Raw genomic sequence first — 27355 nt, 5'->3', positions numbered from 1 at the left:
TGAAATGAATGGAAATCCCATCAATCTGTAGACTGAAGACTTTCACACTAAATCAATCAGTTCTGAAAAGCATTGCGAAAACCGGACGCAGTACCAAAGCCAAGCCCAAATCCAGATTTTGATTTTATACAAAGCTAAAAACAGAAACCAGATCGACCCTCAAAAGTGGGATTGAGTGCCAATTGACATTGAATGCGGCCAAGTTGATTTTTATAAAGATTAAAAACAGAAACCAAAAATGTTGAGTCTTGTTATAGATGTGTCTCTAACGGTCTTATGGGATCGGTAGCTATTCCGACTAGATTAAGATGATCCAATGTGTGTGTGTGTGTTTGCAATATAGCCACCAGGTTGGGGTTGAATGTGTGTGTGTGTGTGACATGACGCCAGGGCCAACTGCGAAACAGCAGGATGCGATTAATGACCGCAGAAGGAGATTGCTCCAATATGGCTTGGCCCCAAGCCGTCATATTTCATGGGATTGCGTGCACAAGTGTAAGTAAGTAAGTAAGTCTATGTATGTATGTATGCCTGCCTGATCATCATCATGGCTTCCCATCCGTCTTCAATTTAGAAATACTGCATTTCCCTGGGCGGGCGGGGGGAATAGATCACATCGCTATGACGCACCCCGCAACGCATATCTAGTAACAAAATTAAAACTATAAATTTAAGGATGTCACTATTTTTTTGGCATGTGACTGATTTTTTAGAATTTGACCGTCCCATAACTAGGAAATGTATCACCGTATTTACTCGCATAAAAACATACATACATATACATACACATACATATACATATATATATATATACATACACATACATATATATATACAAACACATATATATATACATATACATACACATACACATATACATACACATACATATACATACACATAGAAGTACATGTATGCATACGGTAGGTCCTAACAATTAAGATATTGACTTAAAAATAATGCAGAGACCAAATAGTGGCTAACCTAGACGCTTCAGTCAGGGTGAGCTCTAAAAGGGCCCCAATTGGACAGACATGGGGGGGGGGGGGTACCCTGAACGAGGTGTCAAACGAGCCCGATGGACCCGCTCTGTGATGTTTGTTGACACGTCGGGGAGAGAATTCGGAAGCTTTCGCGGCCTTCGTAAATCAGGACAGGGCAGCCATTTTCCCAGGCCTCATCCCACGCCAATCCCGGCGGACTTTATTACCACCACGGCGGAAGTCAGGGGCGGGGGGTGCCGATTCTTGCCAGGGTCCTTGCCACGCACCTGTGACCGATCACCTCAGTGGAGGCAAAAATGGTCGTTTTTTTATGTATTTGATCCCTGCCTGACGTGTCTCTGGAATTTCGCAGCAAGCTAGCAAAAGCGTCTCTGGGCCGGAGGACGGAAGAAGAGCAGACATGGCTTCTTTCAGTTCTGCCTTTTGCACCCATTTGTCAAAATCGCTTCCTTCTGTATCCACGTCGGACATTCCCTCAATTGGGCCAGCGACCAACCAGAATGGCTGGAAAAATGACGTGTTTTTACACCGGACCGCCTAACCACGTCTGCATTTTATCATCACGTCCCAACGAGAACCCCTCCCACACTCAAAATGGACTCCTTGGCCCTGGGAAAGTCTTTGACTTAGGGTTAGGGTTTGTGTGTTTTTAAATACAAAAGATTTAGGGTTAGTCAGTATGCCCCAAATTAGGGTTAGTCAGATACCCTAAATTAGGGTTAGGGTTTGGTTAGGGTTGACATAGTATAGTAAGGCTTTATTTCCTAAAAGGCTTAGGGTTAGGGGGGTTAAATATTTAGCAAGAAAAATAACCGTCGGCATATAAAAATCTTATTTTCGTTACACGAGTAAGCGTGAGTCACTGCCTTCATGTCATTAATCGGTTTTGCTGCCTGGTTGGACCGCATCTGTCACTCTGGAATTTGTGTTTGGCCCTGAACTTGGACATGTTAGTTGAGGTATTAACTTATTGGAGTTAAGCGTTCCGCGCTACCGTTTGTCTCACACACGGAATGACCAAACAGAGGCCCCGCCAGGCTCGCAATATTTGCCGATTGGCCTGAGAAACCGACCAAACAAAATAGGCCTGACAATATGCAAAGTGCTAATGTTAATTTAGTTAGCTTAGGGGTTCAAACTTGGTTTGTTTCGCCGGTTAGCATTCATACAGTTCTTTTACTAGAGGCTATTGACGGCGCTAGCTAAGCGTCCAATCCCTTTGACTTGGAGGGGTTAATCAACAAAAGGGATTGGATGTCTAGTGCCGTCAACAGCACTAAAAAGTTTGATTTTAAGGGAATTTGACCTCTATTATTGTCATCAGCAAGCAATGAGTTAATTTTGCATGTCTTTCTTGTCATTTTAGGGTCCTTCCAGGTCACTCACCCTTCCAACCATAACGTAATGGACACCGTCAATGGCACTGAAAGATGAGCCTAGACAGCTGGTAGAAGTGAATTGGACATCTGTCATTATCAATAACAAGTAAGTTCATTTTGTTTCCATTTCAAGGTATTTGCAGGTCACTTTCAGTGAATTTTGGATCATTTCTTAGTGATTTTGAGGGACTTTTGGTGTGCGTTTTTTTCGTTTCTCGCTGTTCTTTGGCCATGTCAGGTGACTTTCTATTAGTTTTGAGACATTTTCAGTTCTTTGTTAATTCATTAGCTGCCATTTTAACGGATGAACAAATACCTTTGCGAACAGAAATTTATGACTTAATTCACCAAAAAATTCTCAAAAAATTAATCATTAAATTGTACGAATGAGCTAGCAAGTGGCCGTATCGGACCCCCTAGTGGACCACTTCCAACCCGCCAGCCGTACCTTTGACACACCGACTTAGCCTTGGTTGCGTCGTCATTGGGCAGCAAGCGCGTTAATTACAAGTAAAGAATGCAAACGGACAGAAACTTACACCAGTTAATCCTCCGATTAGTTGTATTAAGGCAAGGTTGTCACATAGGAAACGCAAAAGCAGACAAAACAAGCGCAATTACTACGTCGCTCGCTGTCATCGGGATTATTCCGACCGATGGCCCGCGGCATTTGGTCGGGTTGTCGATTTCACAGCGGTAACCAATGTCAACAAAGTAACAAAACAAGGCCCGACGGCGTTTTGACTGGGCGGTTGCCAACGAGTCCCGTTGACAGGAGACGGGCCCGCCCTCCCTGTTCACGTGCCTCGGACGGCCGTTCACGTCCATGGCGGGTGGGCGGGTAATGCGCTCCTTTTTTTGGTTTCGGCACACTTACAATCGCTTTGTTTGTTTTTTTTTTTTTCGGAAATTGACGTACTTTGACGTCAGTGACACGATGACGTGCAGTTACGGTAAACATTTGCTGTTCTTTATAGTTTTGTTTTAAAAAAAAGTGGGTAGTAAGGCTTTTTTTCGTTAAAAAAAAACAGTAATCCCTCAAATATCGCAAAATAGGATCACCTTGTTATTCATACCATACTATACTTGTATTTTAAAAAATGTCTGACAATGAATACTCTGCCTAGGATTATTTGACTGTTAAAAAAATGCTAAAAAGTAACAAAATAGTAGCAAAATAATGCCTGTTATGTCATGTTTTATATAACTGCAAACATGCACTTTTGCGATTAAAACAAAAGTAATGCAAATGGCTCAAAAGTTCAACTATATGAAGATTGTGTATTCGAAAAAATAGAGGATTGCAAATATTGTTCACTAAAAATGGTTAAAAAATGCCCTGTATATAGAATCAGTTCATTAATTCAATCATGAGGAACTTAACCTTCATCTTAAAGTAGTATTGTTTCCCTTTTAACACAACCCAAAAGTACTGTACTACGTTTTTCAAGTATTTTATTTGTCTTGATCAAACGACCTCCCATGTGTCCAATCTTTCAGGTCATAATACTGTGGTTTAATCCGTTTTTGCTTCTCCCAAAGTTCCTGGCGCAGTGGTCTCCGGACCTGGCCGGGCCTCTGACACACTTAATGGGATTATGCTAATATCATTTTGGGACGCTGACCTCGGGCCGCTGCCAGCTTTCTTACACATGGCCGCACAAAGACGGCCGAGGGGCGGGGGGGACCGCGGGGGCTTTTCGGGACCGCGGGGCTAGCCACTTGGCACCAACCTCCGTCCCCGTGGGGCCGAGCCCAAGACGGATGGCTGGCGGGGGCGGGACAATGTTTGCGTGAAATTGCAGTTCCGCCAAAAAAAGCATCGCCAACATTTTTGTTGGCTAAATTGCCGTCGAAAATGGGTTTCCACCAAAATGTAAGAATCCGTGGAATCCCCCATGTGTTTTATGCCGTGGCGAAATGAATCAAAATGGCCGTCTTTTGAGCTTTTGCTTGAGGGAAATGTGCGGCGCTTCTTGAACGCCGGGACAAAGTTCCATGGAAACCCGTCCGTGATTTAGCACGGCTTCCTCCTCCGTTGGCTTCCAAAGGAATTTTATGGAGCGTTTGTAAAGGAACTCGGTGCCGAGGTCCATTTAATGTGTCTCGGGCAGACGAATTGTGTCACAGCGATATACACCGTGGCTGTGACAATATGGCGCAATGGTGATACATTGCCATACTTGCTTTCCAATTACTCTAAATGGCCTTTTTTTAAGGAAAAAAGCCTAAAGCCATCAAAATGACTTACTATACTATGTCGTTTTTGAACATCAAAATGCCTTACTATACTATGTCGTTTTCGAACAAAAAAACGCCTTACTATACTATGTCGTTTTTGAACGTCAAAATGCCTTACTATACTATGTCGTTTTTGAACGTCAAAATGCCTTACTAGACTATGTCGTTTTTGAAGATAAAAATGCCTTACTATACTATGTCGTTTTTGAACGTAAAAAGCCTCACTATACTATGTAGTTTTTTGACAAAAAAAAGCCTTACTATACTATGTCGTTTTTTAACGAAAAAAAGCCTTACTATACTATGTCGTTTTTTGAAGAAAAAAGCCTTACTATACTATGTCGTTTTTTTGAAGAAAAAAGCCTTACTATACTATGTCGTTTTTTGAAGAAAAAAGCCTTACTATACTATGTCGTTTTTTTGAAGAAAAAAGCCTTACTATACTATGTCGTTTTTTGAAGAAAAAAGCCTTACTATACTATGTCGTTTTTTTGAAGAAAAAAGCCTTACTATACTATGTCGTTTTTTTGAAGAAAAAAGCCTTACTATACTATGTCGTTTTTTGAAGAAAAAAGCCTTACTATACTATGTCGTTTTTTTGAAGAAAAAAGCCTTACTATACTATGTCGTTTTTTGAAGAAAAAAGCCTTACTATACTATGTCGTTTTTTTTTAAGAAAAAAGCCTTACTATACTATCTCGTTTTTGAAGAGAAAAAGCCTTACTATACTATGTCGTTTTTTTGAAGAAAAAAGCCTTACTATACTATGTCGTTTTTTGAAGGAAAAAGCCTTACTATACTATGTCGTTTTTTGAAGAAAAAAGCCTTACTATACTATGTCGTTTTTTTGAAGAAAAAAGCCTTACTATACTATGTCGTTTTTTGAAGAAAAAAGCCTTACTATACTATGTCGTTTTTTTTGAAGAAAAAAGCCTTACTATACTATGTCGTTTTTTGAAGAAAAAAGCCTTACTATACTATGTCGTTTTTTTGAAGAAAAAAGCCTTACTATACTATGTCGTTTTTTTGAAGAAAAAAGCCTTACTATACTATGTCGTTTTTTGAAGAAAAAAGCCTTACTATACTATGTCGTTTTTTTGAAGAAAAAAGCCTTACTATACTATGTCGTTTTTTTTGAAGAAAAAAGCCTTACTATACTATGTCGTTTTTTGAAGAAAAAAGCCTTACTATACTATGTCGTTTTTTGAAGAAAAAAGCCTTACTATACTATGTCCTTTTTTCGAACTAAAAAGCCTTACTATACTATGTCGTTTTTTCGAAGAAAAAAGCCTTACTATACTATGTCGTTTTTGAAGAGAAAAAGCCTTACTATACTATGTCGTTTTTTGAAGAAAAAAGCCTTACTATACTATGCCGTTTTTTGAAGAAAAAAGCCTTACTATACTATGTCGTTTTTTTTGAAGAACAAAGCCTTACTATACTATGTCGTTTTTTTGAAGAAAAAAGCCTTACCATACTATGTCGTTTTTTTGAAGAAAAAAGCCTTACTATACTATGTCGTTTTTGAAGAGAAAAAGCCTTACTATACTATGTCGTTTTTTTTGAAGAAAAAAGCCTTACTATACTATGTCGTTTTTTTGAAGAAAAAAAGGCTTACTATACTATGTCGTTTTTTTGAAGAAAAAAGCCTTACTATACTATGTCGTTTTTTTGAAGAAAAAAGCCTTACTATACTATGTCGTTTTTTTGAAGAAAAAAGCCTTACTATACTATGTCGTTTTTTGAAGAAAAAAGCCTTACTATACTATGTCGTTTTTTTTTAAGAAAAAAAGCCTTACTATACTATCTCGTTTTTGAAGAGAAAAAGCCTTACTATACTATGTCGTTTTTTTGAAGAAAAAAGCCTTACTATACTATGTCGTTTTTTGAAGGAAAAAGCCTTACTATACTATGTCGTTTTTTGAAGAAAAAAGCCTTACTATACTATGTCGTTTTTTTGAAGAAAAAAGCCTTACTATACTATGTCGTTTTTTGAAGAAAAAAGCCTTACTATACTATGTCGTTTTTTTTGAAGAAAAAAGCCTTACTATACTATGTCGTTTTTTGAAGAAAAAAGCCTTACTATACTATGTCGTTTTTTTGAAGAAAAAAGCCTTACTATACTATGTCGTTTTTTTGAAGAAAAAAGCCTTACTATACTATGTCGTTTTTTGAAGAAAAAAGCCTTACTATACTATGTCGTTTTTTTGAAGAAAAAAGCCTTACTATACTATGTCGTTTTTTTTGAAGAAAAAAGCCTTACTATACTATGTCGTTTTTTGAAGAAAAAAGCCTTACTATACTATGTCGTTTTTTGAAGAAAAAAGCCTTACTATACTATGTCCTTTTTTCGAACTAAAAAGCCTTACTATACTATGTCGTTTTTTCGAAGAAAAAAGCCTTACTATACTATGTCGTTTTTGAAGAGAAAAAGCCTTACTATACTATGTCGTTTTTTGAAGAAAAAAGCCTTACTATACTATGCCGTTTTTTGAAGAAAAAAGCCTTACTATACTATGTCGTTTTTTTTGAAGAACAAAGCCTTACTATACTATGTCGTTTTTTTGAAGAAAAAAGCCTTACCATACTATGTCGTTTTTTTGAAGAAAAAAGCCTTACTATACTATGTCGTTTTTGAAGAGAAAAAGCCTTACTATACTATGTCGTTTTTTTTGAAGAAAAAAGCCTTACTATACTATGTCGTTTTTTTGAAGAAAAAAAGGCTTACTATACTATGTCGTTTTTTTGAAGAAAAAAGCCTTACTATACTATGTCGTTTTTTTGAAGAAAAAAGCCTTACTATACTATGTCGTTTTTTTGAAGAAAAAAGCCTTACTATACTATGTCGTTTTTTGAAGAAAAAAGCCTTACTATACTATGTCGTTTTTTTTTAAGAAAAAAGCCTTACTATACTATCTCGTTTTTGAAGAGAAAAAGCCTTACTATACTATGTCGTTTTTTTGAAGAAAAAAGCCTTACTATACTATGTCGTTTTTTGAAGGAAAAAGCCTTACTATACTATGTCGTTTTTTGAAGAAAAAAGCCTTACTATACTATGTCGTTTTTTTGAAGAAAAAAGCCTTACTATACTATGTCGTTTTTTGAAGAAAAAAGCCTTACTATACTATGTCGTTTTTTTTGAAGAAAAAAGCCTTACTATACTATGTCGTTTTTTGAAGAAAAAAGCCTTACTATACTATGTCGTTTTTTTGAAGAAAAAAGCCTTACTATACTATGTCGTTTTTTTGAAGAAAAAAGCCTTACTATACTATGTCGTTTTTTGAAGAAAAAAGCCTTACTATACTATGTCGTTTTTTTGAAGAAAAAAGCCTTACTATACTATGTCGTTTTTTTTGAAGAAAAAAGCCTTACTATACTATGTCGTTTTTTTTGAAGAACAAAGCCTTACTATACTATGTCGTTTTTTTGAAGAAAAAAGCCTTACCATACTATGTCGTTTTTTTGAAGAAAAAAGCCTTACTATACTATGTCGTTTTTGAAGAGAAAAAGGCTTACTATACTATGTCGTTTTTTTTGAAGAAAAAAGCCTTACTATACTATGTCGTTTTTTTGAAGAAAAAAAGGCTTACTATACTATGTCGTTTTTTTGAAGAAAAAAGCCTTACTATACTATGTCGTTTTTTTGAAGAAAAAAGCCTTACTATACTATGTCGTTTTTTTGAAGAAAAAAGCCTTACTATACTGTCGTTTTTTGAAGAAAAAAGCCTTACTATACTATGTCGTTTTTTTTTAAGAAAAAAGCCTTACTATACTATCTCGTTTTTGAAGAGAAAAAGCCTTACTATACTATGTCGTTTTTTTGAAGAAAAAAGCCTTACTATACTATGTCGTTTTTTGAAGGAAAAAGCCTTACTATACTATGTCGTTTTTTGAAGAAAAAAGCCTTACTATACTATGTCGTTTTTTTGAAGAAAAAAGCCTTACTATACTATGTCGTTTTTTGAAGAAAAAAGCCTTACTATACTATGTCGTTTTTTTTGAAGAAAAAAGCCTTACTATACTATGTCGTTTTTTGAAGAAAAAAGCCTTACTATACTATGTCGTTTTTTTGAAGAAAAAAGCCTTACTATACTATGTCGTTTTTTTGAAGAAAAAAGCCTTACTATACTATGTCGTTTTTTGAAGAAAAAAGCCTTACTATACTATGTCGTTTTTTTGAAGAAAAAAGCCTTACTATACTATGTCGTTTTTTTTTAAGAAAAAAGCCTTACTATACTATGTCGTTTTTTGAAGAAAAAAGCCTTACTATACTATGTCGTTTTTTGAAGAAAAAAGCCTTACTATACTATGTCCTTTTTTCGAACTAAAAAGCCTTACTATACTATGTCGTTTTTTCGAAGAAAAAAGCCTTACTATACTATGTCGTTTTTGAAGAGAAAAAGCCTTACTATACTATGTCGTTTTTTGAAGAAAAAAGCCTTACTATACTATGCCGTTTTTTGAAGAAAAAAGCCTTACTATACTATGTCGTTTTTTTTGAAGAACAAAGCCTTACTATACTATGTCGTTTTTTTGAAGAAAAAAGCCTTACCATACTATGTCGTTTTTTTGAAGAAAAAAGCCTTACTATACTATGTCGTTTTTGAAGAGAAAAAGGCTTACTATACTATGTCGTTTTTTTTGAAGAAAAAAGCCTTACTATACTATGTCGTTTTTTTGAAGAAAAAAAGGCTTACTATACTATGTCGTTTTTTTGAAGAAAAAAGCCTTACTATACTATGTCGTTTTTTTGAAGAAAAAAGCCTTACTATACTATGTCGTTTTTTTGAAGAAAAAAGCCTTACTATACTATGTCGTTTTTTGAAGAAAAAAGCCTTACTATACTATGTCGTTTTTTTTTAAGAAAAAAGCCTTACTATACTATCTCGTTTTTGAAGAGAAAAAGCCTTACTATACTATGTCGTTTTTTTGAAGAAAAAAGCCTTACTATACTATGTCGTTTTTTGAAGGAAAAAGCCTTACTATACTATGTCGTTTTTTGAAGAAAAAAGCCTTACTATACTATGTCGTTTTTTTGAAGAAAAAAGCCTTACTATACTATGTCGTTTTTTGAAGAAAAAAGCCTTACTATACTATGTCGTTTTTTTTGAAGAAAAAAGCCTTACTATACTATGTCGTTTTTTGAAGAAAAAAGCCTTACTATACTATGTCGTTTTTTTGAAGAAAAAAGCCTTACTATACTATGTCGTTTTTTTGAAGAAAAAAGCCTTACTTTACTATGTCGTTTTTTGAAGAAAAAAGCCTTACTATACTATGTCGTTTTTTTGAAGAAAAAAGCCTTACTATACTATGTCGTTTTTTTTGAAGAAAAAAGCCTTACTATACTATGTCGTTTTTTGAAGAAAAAAGCCTTACTATACTATGTCGTTTTTTGAAGAAAAAAGCCTTACTATACTATGTCCTTTTTTCGAACTAAAAAGCCTTACTATACTGTCGTTTTTTCGAAGAAAAAAGCCTTACTATACTATGTCGTTTTTGAAGAGAAAAAGCCTTACTATACTATGTCGTTTTTTGAAGAAAAAAGCCTTACTATACTATGCCGTTTTTTGAAGAAAAAAGCCTTACTATACTATGTCGTTTTTTTTGAAGAACAAAGCCTTACTATACTATGTCGTTTTTTTGAAGAAAAAAGCCTTACCATACTATGTCGTTTTTTTGAAGAAAAAAGCCTTACTATACTATGTCGTTTTTGAAGAGAAAAAGCCTTACTATACTATGTCGTTTTTTTTGAAGAAAAAAGCCTTACTATACTATGTCGTTTTTTTGAAGAAAAAAAGGCTTACTATACTATGTCGTTTTTTTGAAGAAAAAAGCCTTACTATACTATGTCGTTTTTTTGAAGAAAAAAGCCTTACTATACTATGTCGTTTTTGAACATCAAAATGCCTTACTATACTATGTCGTTTTTGAACATAAAATGCCTTACTATACTATGTCGTTTTTGAACATCAAAATGCCTTACTATACATGGTCCTTTTTTTTCTAGAAAAGCCCAAAGATTGAGTTTTGCACGATGTAAATGGCCTCTCTCTGGATGTATTTGATGCTTTTCCAGTTTGTCAGTGTGTGTATCCATGGGCCGGGCGTCCATTTCTGATCCTTTCTTGTCCTTTTCCTTTTTGCCTTCATCAGAAAGACCACCCACAGAGCTCGGATGGGGGCAGACGTCTCCTCGGAATAATAATGGCCCCGTCCTGGGAAAAGTGCCCGTGGAAAAGCCCGTCTGGAGGAGAAAAATTTGCTCTCGTTTCCGATCCCCTCTCCCAATCATTCATCAAGTGTCCGACCTTCCTCCCTCCCGCTGCTTGGTCGGCGGGCAGCCCAGCGACCCAGCGACTTTCCCTTCGCTTAAAAACACACACGCAAGGTAAGAAAAGATTTTAATACACAAAATTTGACTTAAAAGTTACCATTTCGAAGCGTTCCAAAAATTTAAACAGCATCTATTGACAGGAAAACATAGTATTTAATCATAAAAACCATAGATAAACTCTATGAAATGACACGGAGGCAATGACAGTTTACAGTGTTTTCTTTTTATTGCAAACAATATGATACAAAAAAGATATGCTTCAATTTTTTAAAGACAACGCCATGTTTACCTAAAAGGAAAACTGCAGTAAGAGTCGACACAAAACCAGGTCTAACGATACACAATATAAAAGCCAGAAACCAAATCTCAACAAAAAATAAACATAACATGTCCATTTCCAGCAACTTTTTTTGCAAAAAAAAAAATTCCAGTTCGACTCCAACGATCGGAATGAAATATCATTAACAAACGATAAATAAAAACATCCGTACCACGAAAGAAAAGAAAAAAAATCTACTCCGACGATAATTGCGCCCCGAAAAAGTTAATTCTCCAATAAAATTAAATGCTAAAGAATAAATTAAGAGAGGTTAGAGAGGGCGTGGCGACTGGGCGGGGCTCAGACCTGCTGGCTGCCGAGAGCAGGAAGTGGGAACGGAGATGGGCGGAGTCTCCCGTCCGCGCCTCCGCAGGCACCAGTGGTATCAAGGCAGACCGGGTAAAAACCCACAAAATAGCGGTTGTAAAAAAAAAAAAAAAAAAAAAGCCCAAATACATAAATTAACCCAACTTCCCCCTCCCCGCATTTGAGCGACTAAGCCCGCCCCAGATGGGATTAAAATATGTACAGTTTAAAAAAAAAAAAACTTTCAAAAAAAACAAAAATTACAACTCAGTCAGTCTGTACAAAAACAAAAATAAAAGACAAGGCCACTGCGGGTAATTTTCGCGTTTGCGTCAAAAGAGTTAAGACGTTTTTTTTTTGCCATGGCACGGATTAGCTGAAGAGCAAAACACATACACAGTACATACTAAAATATTTCAAAGCACTATGTCCTCACGGAGGAATTATGTTGGCATTATATCTAGAAAAATATCATCGCCGTTCCAAGCGTTTACAAAAAGGCACAGTCGGGAGCCAATCCGGAAAAATCTGACCGTCTGTTGCTGGGCGGAGAAAACTCCGGCGTCAACCTGAACTACCCATTCTGAAATATATACACTGTAAAACATACCCCCAAATTTTAAATTTGCGGTAGCTGCGGTTGCCAGAGTTGAAAAAAGGTTTTAAAGTTTAGTGTCAAATGAATAACAAACTGCATTTCACTTTGTGTTCACAGGAAAAAGTATCCAGTTTAAGGTCAGAGGTCACAAGACTTGAAGATGGACGGACAGCAATCAAGAACGCTGACTGTCAAGGTAAGTTTAGCTGCCATTTTAGTTCTTGTAAAAGAATGTTTTCCTAACTCTTAACAATGCACACCACTTGTTTCTAAGCAGTAGCTCAGCAGTCAGCACGTTTGACTAACTAAGTGGGTCAAGAGTAATGACCAAGGGAGTGCCATACAGTGTAAAAGTATTCAGATTTCTTCAAAACTCTTGCTTACAGTTAAAAAAAACAATCACTTAATTTGTCGAGTACTGCACTAAGTCTTTAAGGGTAAAATTCTGGGAACCGCAGCTACCATACTATTCACTCATTCATTTTTCTCACCAGCGTCGCGGGGATGCCGGAGCCAATCCCACCCTAACTTAAGGCAGAATGAACTGATCGTCAGCTAAAGCGCAAGGCACTACCAGAAGGACCACCAATTGCAAGTACTTACTTAGTTAAGCATACAATTAGCCTAGCTAGCATTGACCCGATTGGGAGAAAAAAAGTCACACAGGTATCAACTCCATACTGGGGGACTTTATCTCAAAACTGTGAAGTGGACGTGTTGTCCTGCCAGTATATTTACCATATTTTCTTTTTACAGTGTACAAGAGCAACAAGTGGGATTCGAACCTGCCCCGTGTCCAAGTCAGACGACACCGGCCGAGGACGGAGTGGACGTGGCGTCTTGGTGAGTCCTCACGGCCGGCTTAGTTGGGTGTAAATGGGTTGCTGGTCCCAGTGCTGTGGACTATGGGCGGGCGGCACAGAGGGGACGCCGGTGCTGTCGGCCACGGGGGTGTACATGGGTCTCGGGCTGGGGCTGACGTAGCCGAAGGGGGAGTACAAGCCCGATCCTTGACCCGATGCAGGGGAGTGCGAGTAGTAAGCGCCCGCTTGGTGTTCGGGATAGTCGTAGTGGGCGCGGTTGGCGGGCGGGTAGGCCGAGGCGCTGTAGTGTTGCAGGCTGAAGGAGCCGTAAGCCACGTGTTGGGGGGAACTTCCCTGGGGAGCCGATGGCGGTGGGGGGGCTGCTGCTTGTTGTTCGCCGTAGTGGCTGGGGCTTAGCTGCTCTGTTTTGATCTGAGTGGCTCGCTGTTGCGCCGCCGCCGCGGCTTCTCCCGCTAATTGTTGCTGTTTGGTCATCCAGGTCCCCTGGGACGCCACCGAGGAGCCGTAGCCAGCGGAGTAGCCGCCCTGGGCGGCGGCCACGACGGCGGCGTGGCTGTGAGGAGGCAAGTACTGGTCGAACTCGTCCACGTCGAAGCTGCCCATGTTGGAGATGACCTCGCTGCTCAGCTCGCCAATGTCCACGGCGCCAAAGTCGATGTTGAGTTGGCGCCCTTCTTGGAGCGGGCGACCCTCGCGTTTCAGGTCCGACTTGGCCGAGGGGAGGTCCGTTTTGGGGGTGGTTGGAGGGGTGGGGGGCCCCTGGGACTGACCTGCTGGAAAAGACAAACACAAGTGTTAACTTTGTCATCCTGAACAAAAGTTAAGTCAATAGCTTCAATCCTTTACAATGTGTCATCTAAATGAATGTAACTTTATCAACACATGCAAATAAATTCTTTTACTTTCATACCTGTTTGCAACTTATTTTTACATTCAAAATGTGACTTTCCATTTAGGACTAATTTTAGCATGACGTTTGCTATTTAAACACATTTCAAAATAAGACTAACATTAATAAGTACTACTAGCAATCTACTTGTACTCGCTATGCTGTGTTTAAGCTATAATTACAAATTACATTGCAATTTAGTGCATAACTTTAAAGACTTAACACTAACATTTTAAAAGAAATGACTGAATGAAAGAAAGAAATCTTTTTTTCCTTACCCGAGTGTTCCCCCCCGGGCGAGTGCATGTCCCCCATGCTGGAAGCGGGCGAGTCGGCCTGCTGCAGAGCCTTGAAGATGGCGTTGGGCGAGATGTGCGTGGCGGGCTCGCCGTCGTCCGCCTCGCTCTGGCCGTTCTTCAGCGACTTCCTCCGCCGGGGCTGGTACTTGTAGTCCGGGTGGTCCTTTTTGTGCTGCACCCGCAGGCGCTCCGCTTCCTCCACAAACGGACGCTTTTCCGACTCGTTCAACAGTCTGCGACCAGAAAGAGGAGGAGAACATTTGTCACATTTGCACGAATGCATGGCGCTCGTATAATGACAATAAAAGCAGGTTCGATGAAACGGGTGTCAAAGTGGCGGCCCGGGGGCCAAATCTGGCCCGCTGCATCATTTTGTGCGGCCCAAGAAAATGAGTGCTGACCTTTAGTTTTAGGAGCAAATTCAAATGAAGAGTATAGATGGATATTACATTTCCTGATTTTCCCCTTTCAAATCAATCATTGTTATTTTTTAATCATTTTTTTGTTTTTTGTTCAAAAATATTTTGTAAAATCTAAAAATATATTTTAAAAAGCTCAAATAAACACTGTTTTAGAACTATAAAAACTGAATATTCAGGGATTTTGATCCAGTTCTTTTAATCTATTAATAAATATATATTAAGATTTTTTTTTATAAATGGATTAAAAGAACTGGATTAAAAGCCCTAAATATTCATTTTTTATAGCTCTAAAACAATGTTTAGTTGAGCTTTTTTACATATATTTTTAGATTTGACAAAATGATTTTTGAACTAAAAACATGGAAAAATGATTAAAAAATGACTATTTTTGATTTAAAAGGGGGGAAAATCAGGAAATGTAATATACGTCTCTACTCTTCATTTAAATTTGATCCTAAAACAGAAAGTTGGCACTCATCATTTGGCCCCAGGGCCGCCACTTTGCCACCCGCGCTCTATTCCAATCCCAAACGCGAAGGGCAGACTCACCTCCAAAGTTTCCCCAGCGTCTTGCTGAGCTCGGCGTTGTGCAGGTGCGGGTACTGGTCGGCCAGCTTCCTCCTGGCCGCCTGCGCCCAGACCATGAAGGCGTTCATGGGCCTCTTGACGTGGGGCTTATTCTTGCTGGAGCCGTTGACCCGCACGGGCATGGGCACCAGCGTCCAGTCGTAGCCCTTGAGCACCTGCGACACGGCGTCCCGGATGCACACGGGGAACTTCTCCTCCTCGCCCTCCTTCTTGTAGTCGGCGGCGGCGTGCAGGAGGCGCAGGTCGGACGCCCGGCCGTTCTCGGCGTCCGAACCCGAGCCGCTGGGGCACGGGGAGCCGCCCGAGTCCTCGGACATGCTGGGACTGGGCGCGTCGGAGAGACACTTGTCCTGTTCTTCGCTCATCTTCAGGTAAGGGTCGAGGAGATTCATGCGAACGTGGACTGACGGACCCTGAGCGACAACAAAAATAAAAACGGAAAACTTTGTTGAAATCCGCAGGCGCGCTCGCACAAGAAAAACCCGCCCCCACCCCCACCCCAAGTGTTGGCCTCCTGCGAAGGATGACGCCGAGAAAAGGAGGAAAAAGTCCAGCGGAAAAAATAGAAAAGAGAAAGTTCCAAAGCCGGTCCTTTGCAAAAGTGCGATGGCTACTCCACAAGTTGGGGGAACGTGACTCACGGAGCGGCTCTCGGGCGCGCAGAATTTATTCCAAGGGCCAGGAAGTGAACGGGGAGGGGGGCTGGGGCTTGGAGCGGGTGGGCGGGGCAAAGTAACACGAGTCTGCCTCTTTCAAAAAAAAAAAGAAAAACGCTCACTCAAGGCTTCTTTTGCATGAAATGGGAAAGTACAACTACAAAAATGGAGCTAAAGAATATCATTTTAACGCATTTACACGTGTAATCTTACATTTCTAACGTGGAATTGTCACGTGAAGCCGTCAAATTGCGTGTTAATCGATGAAATAAAAACAGTTTTCATTTTACTCACTTTAGTTGGAGGGTGCGGTGTCACTGGCTGCAATCTCGCGGTGGCCAACAGGAGGCGACAAACGTCCAGAAAAACGAAGCTAGGGAAAAAAAGGACAAGTCAAATATAATCAACAGGCTTCAATTCACCCTTAAAAGTAAATGTCTATATTGTTTAAACGTGCGGGTTTTGCTCGTGGGGGGGGGGGGGGGGGTATTTTGGTTTGATTCCGTGTAAAAGTAAAAAGTGCATTTAAAGTATAAATAGTTTGGAATTTTGCGAAGGTATTGGTATAAAAAAGTGCAAAGATTGAATACAAATTGAATGATTCTATTCGTATGTTTTAAGAAATACAATCTTCTGACGGAAAAACTATTAATTCCAACCTTCTTTATCCTCCACGTAGATACAAAAAACTGATTCCTAGTATTCAACTACGACTACCAAGCCATCACTTCCGGTGGGCTTTTGCAATGGAGCGGCTAGTTTCTATTTTGGTGATTTCCACCCGTTTGTGTAAGTTCCTGACGTATGTGCTTTCGGGACGGCGGCGCGATAGGACGCCGCCATCCCGCAAAAACCACCACAGGCACATCAGAGGGTCGGCGGGCTAAGCGTTTTGGAGCCACCGGGCGGCGAGGGGAGGGGCCTGGCAAGACGGCGGGACCGGCGGGCCTTGGGAAAGTTCTCAGCTCCACTTCGAGCCGCCGCGTTAAAATGTCCGGGCAAACAGTGAAGGTAAACTGGCAAATCATGTCTTCCACATCTCCCGACTCCCCGAGATTCCATCCCAGACCTTCAAGTCCGCCGCCTAAGCCTCTGTTTTGGAAAAGTGGGAACACTATTCAAAGATTTGCTGCACTAGCAACACCACAAATACAACACCTCCATTGAAAATGGACCTTCAAATTAGCCTAGCTGTTCCTAGCTAATTCGTTACCTACCGTTGAGGGCGCTAGACAACTAAAACGGTTCAAAAAATACAAATGACAGACCAGTTTTTGCTTACAGTTTACGCAAAGTACCAAAAAAAAAAACATTAGCGGATGCTACTGTATCAAAATATGACGGAATTAGCGGTGAGCGCTAACTGTTACTTTCTAGCTCAAAGGGGAGATATTGTAGCTTGACAGTAATCCTTATCTTCTGCCTTTGTGCACCGCGATAGTTTATCGAAGGAAGGAAGTACACAATCCAAATCCGGGAGCCTATCGGGCCAAACAAAATAAACCAGCTTAAAAAAAAAAACGGCAACATCAGTCTCGTTATCGCAAGGCCAAACAGAGCGACTCGGGATCATCGGGAATTAAACAGCGCTGAGTGAAACGTGACCTGTCCGACGTAATGAATGTCCAAATAACAACAGTTGGTTGGAAAAGTCAGTAAAGTTACCTGAGAGAGAAAACAAATTAGGAACTCATTTAATCTAATGTATTTCATACTAGAAAGAGAAGCATAAACACAACAGGATAAGAAAGTTGTGCAAGGTTCAATGATGTCAGCGTCAAATCTGACAAGAGAACTTTTGACGAGCCCACCGCCCACCTGTCTGGAATCTCAGGTGAAACTGTCGGCGGGCGGCAGAACGTTCAAACGTCCCTTTGCGTAAACTGACGGATTTCCCACGCTTACATTTCTGGTTTCTTTATCAGATCTTATTTAAAACTCAATGTACTTCCTTGTTTAGATAATCCATGGCCCCCATTGTTTTTTTAGTGTACTTTTTCAGGGATATACTATATTAGGAACATATATTAGTCGCAATGGAGTCAAAATTGTATTTTTAGGGGCTAAATTTTACATTTTAATGTCATTTTATTTTAACTAAAGTAATAGTAAAATATGAAACAAAATAAGCCTGTTATTGTCACATATTAACGCATTTTTGGGGATAACTACAGCCTACAAATACAGATTTTGGAGTTTAAACTTATAGTGCGGAAAATACGGTAATGAAACTATGGAAAGACATCAAATTTAATTTGTTTCAAATTATGGTTGTTTAAAAATAAACCCTAAAGTAAATGACTTTTTTTAAAATCCTAAAAATAAGCAAGCCATTTCAAAAAATAAAACAACCAATCCTATAGGATGTAATGAAATAGCGCCACCGCCATGCCGATGACAACATAAGCCGACGGGACAAGGTGGAAGTCATTCGAAAGAAGATGTGTCAGTGTGACAAACGTCTGTCTTTCCTTAGCCTGTTTTTTTCTTTTTTTCATTTGTCTGAGAGCGGGCAATGAAAAGAGGCATTCTTCCCACACGCCGCCACCGCCGCCACCGCCATGAAAGAGCAGCGATACGCAATCGCTTTCCACGGGACTGTCCCCTGCGTTCCGCTCGGGGACCTCGGCTAAACATACGACCTGCCAGAGCTAAAAATGAACTTTCTGGTTCGAAAGGAATGATTCATTGTTTATTTAGCATTATTATTTATAGATTATTTCTTTATTGTTCATTTAGCGTTATTATTTATTGATTATTTATTTGTCTCTTTGTTTGTTGTTATTTGTTTAAACTTTGTAGTGAAGCTTTAAATCTCATTCTACTTGTATGGTAAGAATAAACTTATTAAATTCAATCGAATAAATGTATTTTGTCATTTTGCGGCCCGAGCGGCGGACTACCCGGAGACGCCGGGCGGAAACGGCGCCAACCATAACAAGAGCTCGCCGGCCGACCGGCCGGCGTTCGGGACCCAGCGGGAAAGCGCCGTCTAATTGGGGCGACCCGTCGGCGCTGGCCCCCCGACCTAATGTTCTAATGTTACGGCGGACGGAAATTGTCTCTGGCTGGCCCTTTTCCCCCCAGATCCAATATTTCGCCTCTTTGCTTTGCACTATTTTATTAGATTTGCCGCCGTGGAATGACGCTCTTCATTAAAAAAGAAAGACACCGCGCCACTGGGTTGCCGCACGTTACATCTAGATCTGTGGCTCGTGAGCCACGTGTGGCTCTTTGTTAACCTCTAAGATAAAATTTGGAATATGGCTTTCAAGTCATAACATTTGAAAATAGGATTTGTTTCAGGCTCTCTCTGTCAAAAGGGAAAAAAATCGAATGAAATAGTTTATTGGGCCATTCTCGGGGTGACAATCGGCTATTGAGCAAATGGTGGGTGGGTTTTTGAAGGAGCGCTGACCCGTCCGTGGCGCTAGCTCACACGCTATGTAATTAAAAATCTAGAGTTACCTGTGACGGGTCCATCTGGCCGGCCGCGCTTTGGAGATCTGGAACTGTGGCTTCGACGGACCTCCACGCCATGAAAAGTCGTCCGCTCAGGCCTGTCCTGCTAATGACGGGGTGCCGCAGATGGTGGACCTTTAAAAAACAAAAAAATCGACTGATCAGTATCTCATGTCAAAAAAGTAGTTACTGTCATCCACAAAATGAAGGATTGGGATCAGGTTAGGGGACTAAAATACACTTAAAGGATTGTTACTATTTTAACTGAGTTTTGGGTGAAAAATGTGAAAACTGATTCCATTTTTTTTCATCTTGAGGAGCCCAAAGAAAATAGTTTGCAAATTTTTAAACAAATTGTCAAAATTGTTGTTCAACTTGAGCCCAACCTGAAATCAATCCTTTATAAAAACAAATATGCCACATATGATATTGAGAATAATACAGATATAATATTCTTGAAACCATATTTTGACACTCGTCCGGCGTGAAACCCTAACCCTCAACCCCTGACACATTAGCGCCCAGATCCGGAAAGCGAAAAAGAACGACTTGTCGCCGGGGGAATCGAATTTAAAGCGACGGGTGACGAGAAACAACATGGTGGACAATACGGAGGGTGGGCTACAGATGATTACGGCTAGCAACCTCTGCTAATGAGCGTTGTCGGCCGTCCTTGAGACCCTAACGTGCACATTTCAGCTATGTTTCAGCGGCGGGCAAAACTTAAGTGAGCGTGAAGGTGGAAATCCCAATTTTAGGTGCTAGCGGTTGACCTTGGCCGTGACAGCGCAAACACGGACGGCGGGCCCCTCCTCAGCGGGCGCCGCCCGAAGCCTCTTTTTTATCGCGGCGGTAAACTGACTCCCGCTCCCAGAGCGCTCTGCGGTCCTGCCTAAATATCTTACGGACGGGAAAGATAACAGCTTAACTCGGTGGAGACTTCAATGCTAGACACACACTCCACTTTATAATTATTTTTAGACGGGAGCCATTGCATTGGACTTGTTTCTCGCTAGCTAGCCTAGAATGTTGCTAAGCACGTGGATAGATAAAGGCGGGCATGAGTTAGCGCAAAAACGAGTGGATTCCGACTGGATTAAAGAGTCTGGACGTGCGGCGTCACTCCCAAACCAAACGTCTCCAAAATAAATAGTGTTCTGTAAAGCTAACATTAAGCTAACACCAGGGGCTAACTAGTGAGCTGTCTTGCCAACTTGCACTCTAGGCAATAATATAGCAAAAAATCTTGTGACTGTCATCAAATATTATACCTTAGCATCATTATAACTTTGTATAAGTGTAGCTGTTTATTAGCTAAAGTTAGTTAGCTTCATGTCCTTGTTCAGAGTCTGTTCTAGAAGTGCGCTAACAGTCAAGTGATGCTTTTTTTATGGAAGCTAGCGTTTTGAACATGTATTTTCCATTTTCAGTTAGCATTTTGTAAACGGTAGACGGGAGTATCCCAAATCTTGTGTTTCCTGAAAAACTGTTTAAAAAGTTAAGGGAGCAGTAAAAACATTGTCAAAAACTACCCCAAAAATGTTATACCAATGCCCCGCGCAATTATTTTTATTGCCAAGAGCAACATATTAGCCTTAGTATAGGGCTAGCTAACTTGTTAAGCTGACAGTAAACATACACTAGACAAATATACGCACACTGCATACCCTTGAATCTGGAGGTATTTCCACAAAAATAAACTGTAGTAGTACTAGTGGAAGTAGTAAAAGTAGTAAAAGTAGTAGTAGTGGTAGTAGTAGAAGTAGTAGTAGTAGTACTTTGGTGTGTGGGACCTCATTTTCCTCAAATCACGTGTTTAAGTGAGGGCAGGAGAGTGGTACGAGGCAACTTTTATGTAGTTTTGCGACTACTGTAAAGGGTCGTGGCCAAGCAGGCAGGCAGGCAGGCAGGCGTGTCTACTTGGCTGGTATGCACAATCCATTTACTTAGGGTGCAGACATTTTTAGTGGTAAGACCAGTCAAGCAAGAAGAAGCTGGCCACATTCTTGCAAGAAAGGAAACCTGACGCAAACACACATTTTAATGCACTTTTCGACTTCCGCTCGGTGACATCATTACGGTGCACGGCTGGATCACATCTGATACTCTTGCACTGAATCTGGATCTTAAACTACTAGATTTTCTCCGGGTACTGCGTTTCTGCCACATCCCATAAACATGCATGCTAGGCTAAATGTAAGCTAAATTGTCCTTAGCTAGGAGTGCAAGTGGCTGTCCATTTTCCATTGGCTGGGAACCCGTTCAGTCCATAGTTGTCTGGGATTGGCTCCAGCGCCCCTTTGTGAGGATAAGCCCAATGGAAAACCAAAAAAAAAAGCAAGCAGGCAATTTGTAGGCCAAAGACGAAATGTGCGTGACTCACTTCCACCTGCGGTCGCCAATGGAGACGAAAGTATAAGACAACAATTTAGCGGGCACGCGGCAAAATGCAAAATCCATCGGCTAAGATTGGCGCTAATAAAAAGTAGGTGAGTAATGAGCAGCTACATGGAAACAATTACTTATTGGCACATTTCAGCCCTGTATTTGCGCAGCTTACGGCGGCCGGCCGAGAGTAATTGCGGGCCAAAACGTCACCCGCGCTTGGCTTTGACACGTCTGGGGCGCCGGAGCCAAAGCAACATCTGGACGCTAAGCGAGAGGCGGCCGCCAAGACAGCGCGCAAGGCCCGCCTTGCCCGCCAGGCCAGAAATGAGAGCCACGTCAGTGGTTGGCCACCGATGGAGCAAAAACTCAAACATTGAAATATTTCAATTAACAACGGGAGATTTATCTTCTCCCCCAGCCACAGTTTTTTCATTTTTTTCTATTGCAATCTCCAGAACTGTCGAAGCAGCGCTTGTATTTCAAGGGGATGGCAAGGTTGACTGGTTGCCTGCGAGAAGCAAAGTTGTCAACAGAATGCCAATCATGCAATAATCGGGAATAAACGAGTAAAGTTTGGTAGTTTGCCTTGGTTTTGCTTTTTATTTTAAATTAACTCGCTTATTTATTTATGGATCTATATTTATGTATTTTAGTGTATTTTTATTGTATGTATTTTATATTCAATTATAATCAATTTATTTGTATTTTTGTTTATTTATTTATGTATATTATTTAAATTTATTTATTCATTTATTTTCATTTATGACCTATTTATTTATGTCTAAAATGTAACGTCCTACGCAACATTTTTAGATGGGAATCTAGTGGGAAAAAATGGTGTTTTCTAGCTTTTTTTTGCATGACTACAGAATGAGAAAATAATCAAGAGGGACTTAGCTGTTGTCAAAAGAAACAAAAAAAATGTGCCAGTTTTGGGTTTCAGATGACATTGAGGAGGAGGCCAGGGGGAAGGGCCGGCCGGAGGGGCCGGGGGACCCGGGGGGTGATCCCTAACAGACCTTTGGTGTACGCCGGTCGCCATCTCTGCTATTTTCCAGCTGGCGGCGCTGGCCGGGACGCCCGAGTGGGCCAGGACGGATGACTCAGCGCGCCCCGTGACGCTTTCCTCCTGCCCCGCCAGCGTCGCCTGGACGTGAAAGGCCGAATGGAAGCGGCCTTTGGGCTTTTGGGCCTTTGGGCGAAGGGAAACACAAACACGTGTCACCTGGGTGTCAAACAATTAGACGGTGGTGAAAAGCAAGAGAGATGGAAATGACCAAGTGACATGCTTCCAGAAAATGGGAACAGTATTCAAAAAGCCCTATTCAAAAACTATCAAAAGTGGGCATAATAATACGGAAATTTCAGAAGGCTTTCTTACAACCGCATGCCTAAATTGTCAAGTACTTTCGGGTTAGGGGTCAGAGGTCAACGTCTTGCTCCAGGCAGTATGAGGCAGTGTCCTAAGCAAAGTCGGTTATTTGAGCCAAGTGGATCTAGAAAATCAATTTAGGATTTTCTTGAATGGCTTGGGGAAAATAAGTTGGATTTGGACTTGGGCTCTCTGAAAAAAATCACTATTTATTTGCTCCCTTCTGAACTTATATCGATCGATTCACCCTAGCCAACATGCATTTTAGATACGTTTCGGATTTTCAAAGTAAAACTTCTCTAAAGAACTTCAATTTGGTAAATAGATTTGTTTCCCACTCCAAAAGTTTTAGTTCACTTTCACAGAGAATGACAACGATATAACCAAAAATATATATACATATATAGCAAGAGAGTTAGCGCAGTTACTAGCATAGCCCATTTTTAGTCGGTCAGTTGTCAAAATCCTTAATTGGGGAAGTCCGACCACCTACGTCCATTTATTTTAGGCGAGCGCACGCACGCCGGTGTTTACGTAGCCGTAATTGTGGGGACAGGTGGGACGGCGGGACGGCGCTGTTTTGCTTAACCTCTCGCCGCGCTAATTGGGCGCCGGGCGGGCCTAGCGCAGACTTTCCTCAGACCTTCTTTAACCCCCCGACTTTAGGCCCAATCAACACATGGATATTAGCCACGGCGGCGCAAACTCCGCCCCACGAGTATCAGTGAAGCGGTTTGTGGTGGAAACCTGTCAAAATATCCCGGCGGCCTGCGCGGCCTGCGCGGCGCGCCGGGCCACGCCGACGGGGGACCTCTGCAGTCATTTCCCCCCCAAAATCTGTCCAAATTGCTTTGGTCTTAAATGAGCTGTAATTGGGCCGTGCTTTAGGTTACCGGGGGTTGCTTCCAATCACGCGGCGGCAGAAAAAGTTCCATAGTCACTTCCAGCTGCTTAATGAGCGCCCCGACGGGTGCTTACCAACATGGCCGCCCCGGCCAGCCCTGGGGTTACGGATGGACGAATATTAGCTGGAGGTGAGGTTTATTTAACTAAATGCCCGCGCCACTTGACGATGAATAATGAGACGGCGGGTACAATGATGTCTTGTCGGTTGGGAAACTAAAGAAAATACAAAAAAATGGACGTTTGTGGAGGGGGTGCTTGTCAAATTTGATGTATGACATGGAGAGGATTTTCAAGCTTTTCTAGGTTACTTTTTGATTGAAAGAGTAAGATTTTTTTGAATTTGCATTTGTCTAAATTGTCCTCAGGTATGAATGCGATTGGTGGCATTTGTCCCACGAGCCGTATGTTTCACCCCCCTATTTATCTTACATTGGCCTTAAGGTACGACGAGCGTGATTGGTCGTGCGCTTCCCCGAACAAAATGTTGTGGTATCTCATATCTCAAGGTACAAATGGGACGCAAGGTGGTGGCCATGTTTGTCAGCGATCTCGGGACGATCTGGCTCACCTGTAACGTGAACTTTGGAAACGGGAACGAGAAGTGGAGCTGGCCTTCCTTCCACTGCGTGGGGTCACGCCGCATTAGAAGCGAGGTGGCGTGGCGTGGGGGGGGGGAACAGACAAGCTCTTTGTGCTTGGCCAGTCAAGTTAAGGAGCAGGGCTAATCAGGCTGGGAAAGGGGGGGGGGTGAAAGTGTACACCGAACGCCCCACCCCCAAATCAGCTCCCGCCAGGCCGAGCGGAATTGATCTCAAACTTATTAACTTTGCTGGGAGCTCAAATTGAAACCAGCTAGGGGAGTCCAGAGGTGCACAGTGTGACAAGTGACAGTTTTGGGCCTGGCGGGGCAGGGGGGGCCCGCTATGGGGGGACGGGGGGACGGGACGGGCAGATGCGTCAGGAGGAAACGGAGGAGGCAACGTTGGCAATCTAACAGAAAATGCACGGATATTTTTGTGGTACTGGCTACAGCTAATGCTACTCCCACTATGGATCAAAGTTAGCATACAATTAGCCTAGCATACCTATTTTTTTTCTAATGTGGGAAGAAACTGGAGTCCCCGGAGAAAACCCACACAAGCCCTGAGAGAACATGCAAACTCCATACGGGATTCAAACCCACGACCCCAGAACTGTGAGACCAAGGTGCTAACCACTCAACCACTGGATTGCTCCTTCTCTAGTTATTTTCCCAATATCATCTTTCAAAAAAAAAGAGATCCTGCTAACTAGAAGGTCCGATATCATATCTAAGCATCTAATAGCGTCGAGTGTGGGGGTCTGGTTTTGGGGGTCCATCTAGTTCCTGGGCTTTGTCAGGCCAGGTGTGCCGAGAGCCCCTGAGCCGTGGGAAAATAAGGGCGCCCCAGCCCGGTCATGTGACTCGTCCCGACCACTGCGGCGTTACGCTGGGTATTGATCGGAATCTGTCCCTGGAAGCCCCCCTTTTGTTTTGCGGGGGTCTGCTTTAAATCAAACCCCCGGCCCACCGCCCCCCCACTCAAACTCTCCTTCTTGACGTTTGCTTAATGTCTCATTAGCCATGGGTGGGCACGGCCTTTGATTATAGGAAGTGCCCGGCCGGCCAAGACGGCTGAATTTTGACAAAAAGCCCCGCCGCGCTGATCCATCATGGCCTGACACATTGTTTTGTCCTTAATTTGGAAGCGCCGGCCGACCGGCTTCGGGCATACGTCACCCCTCGCTCACCCCTTTCCACTTATTTGGCCTTGGGATGATGCCATTTCCTCTGGCCACTTTTCTGGAGTGGCCATGCGTGCCGCTGGACCTTTTGTCTCCAGGATTCATCGATTTTCCATCGTAAAAAAACGTATTTAAATTCAGCCTTATTGGAGCTATTGCCAAGGTGGTTTTAGACAAATTCCAGTAATCATTAGCATTCTAGCTAGTAGTTAGCACGTCCGCCTCACAGAAGGTTCGATCTTCAAGCCGCTCCTCCTACGCGGGCGGGAAGGACCGAGCAAAGCGATGAAATGAGCTTCTGGGGCTAGCGTTAGCGTTCCATTGTAGCGCACCTGCCTGTCATTAGGATTTCAAGCAGCCCACCTGCGGCTTTGATCTGGCCGACCACCTCGAATGGAAAGGCGAGCCCACACTGACAGAGGAGCCCTCCCGGTTGTCACGACACGGGGGTCATCCAAGAAGGAGGGAGGCCTGAAGGGCCAATGCTCCTGTCATTAAGGCTTAATGTGGTTGCTAATAACTCATCTCATCTATCATCTCATTTTCTGAACTGCTTTATCATCACTAGGAGCGCAGGGGGGGGGGGGGGGGGGGAGCCTATCCCAGCTAACTAGGGTGGGGGACACCCTGAATCGAGGGCCAGCCAATTGTAGGTCACAAGGAGACAAAGGACAACCAATCATAGCTGGGGGCTATTTCAAATGTTCATCTAGCTAGCCCAGCAAGGATGTGGGAGAAAAACAGAGTACCCGTAGAAAGCCCACCCAAACATGCAAACAACACACAGCAAGGACTGAACTGAGCTCGAACCCTCGACCCTAGAACTGCGAGCCCCACATGCTCTCCACTCATTCATCGGGCTGCCCATGTGAAAATACAGTTAAAAAAAAACTCCTTTACCCAATTTCAGATGGCGGACATTATATATACATTATCAATAAATTACCTTTCAAAACAGTCTTTTTCACAGAATAGGATAATCTAAAAACGAGTAATTTGCGTATCGTGACCTCCCTACTCATTCCACTCATGCGTTAAATGCGTTAAACACAAATTGAACCGATCCGCCGTCAACATCTACCATAAAAGGTTCGACTTTCGAAAAGTAAAGCGATGCGGCGCGGCCATCCGAGACGTAACGCCAGTATAAATAGCAAAGAATGGCCAGCCAGGGCGCCTTGGGAATAGTCGCCCACGGCCATTTGGCAGGTGCGCCCGGGTGGACTACGCGCCGGTTCCCACACATACCAGCAAGAGCGGCGCCCGGCCCACCAGACCCACCGACCCGGGAGACCTCACCCGAGAGACCGGCCCCCGATTCAGCCCGTGAGATCAAGTGGCCGTCAATTATTGGGAGAAGAAGAGCGGTGTGCCACCCTCTTTCGTTCGGACCCGCTACAAGTGCACATTTGCAACTCTATCTGTCGTCCCAGCACGCGGGACAAGAAGGGGGGGGGGGGGGGGGGTGTTGACCGTGAGAACCGCCGACGTTGTTTGCACGAGAGCCGAGGTCGGCTTGCACAGCGGCGGGGGTCCCGCACTTACCGGGAATGGGGGGGATGTTTCGAGGGATGGATTATATAAGACGTCATTCGGGGTCACAT

General features: G+C 42.1%; 1 protein-coding gene and 1 long non-coding RNA gene across 7 annotated transcripts; one reads left to right on the top strand and one right to left on the bottom strand.

The window, feature by feature from the left end:
- The first annotated feature begins 2348 nt into the window (after window positions 1–2348).
- LOC144208328 (uncharacterized) lies at window positions 2349–13722 on the top strand. Of its 2 annotated transcripts, none has more exons than XR_013328870.1 (6): window positions 2349–2489; window positions 10778–11012; window positions 12299–12377; window positions 12676–12772; window positions 12938–13024; window positions 13484–13722. It is a non-coding gene; the product is annotated as an uncharacterized LOC144208328 (long non-coding RNA). The 2 variants fall into 2 exon arrangements; XR_013328869.1 differs by having other exon boundaries at window positions 12676–12776.
- LOC144208327 (transcription factor Sox-9-B-like) lies at window positions 12851–27355 on the bottom strand. Of its 5 annotated transcripts, none has more exons than XM_077734102.1 (5): window positions 27297–27355; window positions 19328–19456; window positions 15165–15616; window positions 14173–14426; window positions 12851–13778 (listed from the first exon to the last, which is right to left on the bottom strand). In XM_077734102.1, the coding sequence occupies exons 2-5, from the start codon at window positions 19397–19399 to the stop codon at window positions 13033–13035; spliced, it is 1524 nt and encodes a 507-aa protein (XP_077590228.1). In that variant the 5' UTR covers window positions 19400–19456; window positions 27297–27355; the 3' UTR covers window positions 12851–13032. The 5 variants fall into 5 exon arrangements, with proteins under 5 accessions (XP_077590228.1, XP_077590229.1, XP_077590231.1 ...); XM_077734103.1 differs by having other exon boundaries at window positions 12851–13775; XM_077734105.1 differs by lacking the exon at window positions 27297–27355 and adding an exon at window positions 16154–16232.

The sequence above is a fragment of the Stigmatopora nigra genome, chromosome 15 (genome assembly GCF_051989575.1).
Source record: "Stigmatopora nigra isolate UIUO_SnigA chromosome 15, RoL_Snig_1.1, whole genome shotgun sequence".
Lineage (NCBI taxonomy): Eukaryota > Metazoa > Chordata > Actinopteri > Syngnathiformes > Syngnathidae > Stigmatopora > Stigmatopora nigra.
Note: the sequence above shows the minus strand (reverse complement) of the source record. Positions and strands in the feature narration are given on the sequence as shown.

Excerpts from the sequence above, each read along its gene's own strand:
- LOC144208327 (XM_077734102.1), bottom strand. The coding sequence starts at position 19,399 with ATGGCGTGGAGGTCCGTCGAAGCCACAGTTCCAGATCTCCAAAGCGCG. Across the intron at positions 14,427-15,164 it reads ACGCTGGGGAAACTTTGGAG|ACTGTTGAACGAGTCGGAAA; the intron begins GTGAGTCTGCCC and ends TTCTGGTCGCAG. Across the intron at positions 13,779-14,172 it reads GCCCGGGGGGGAACACTCGG|CAGGTCAGTCCCAGGGGCCC; the intron begins GTAAGGAAAAAA and ends TGTCTTTTCCAG.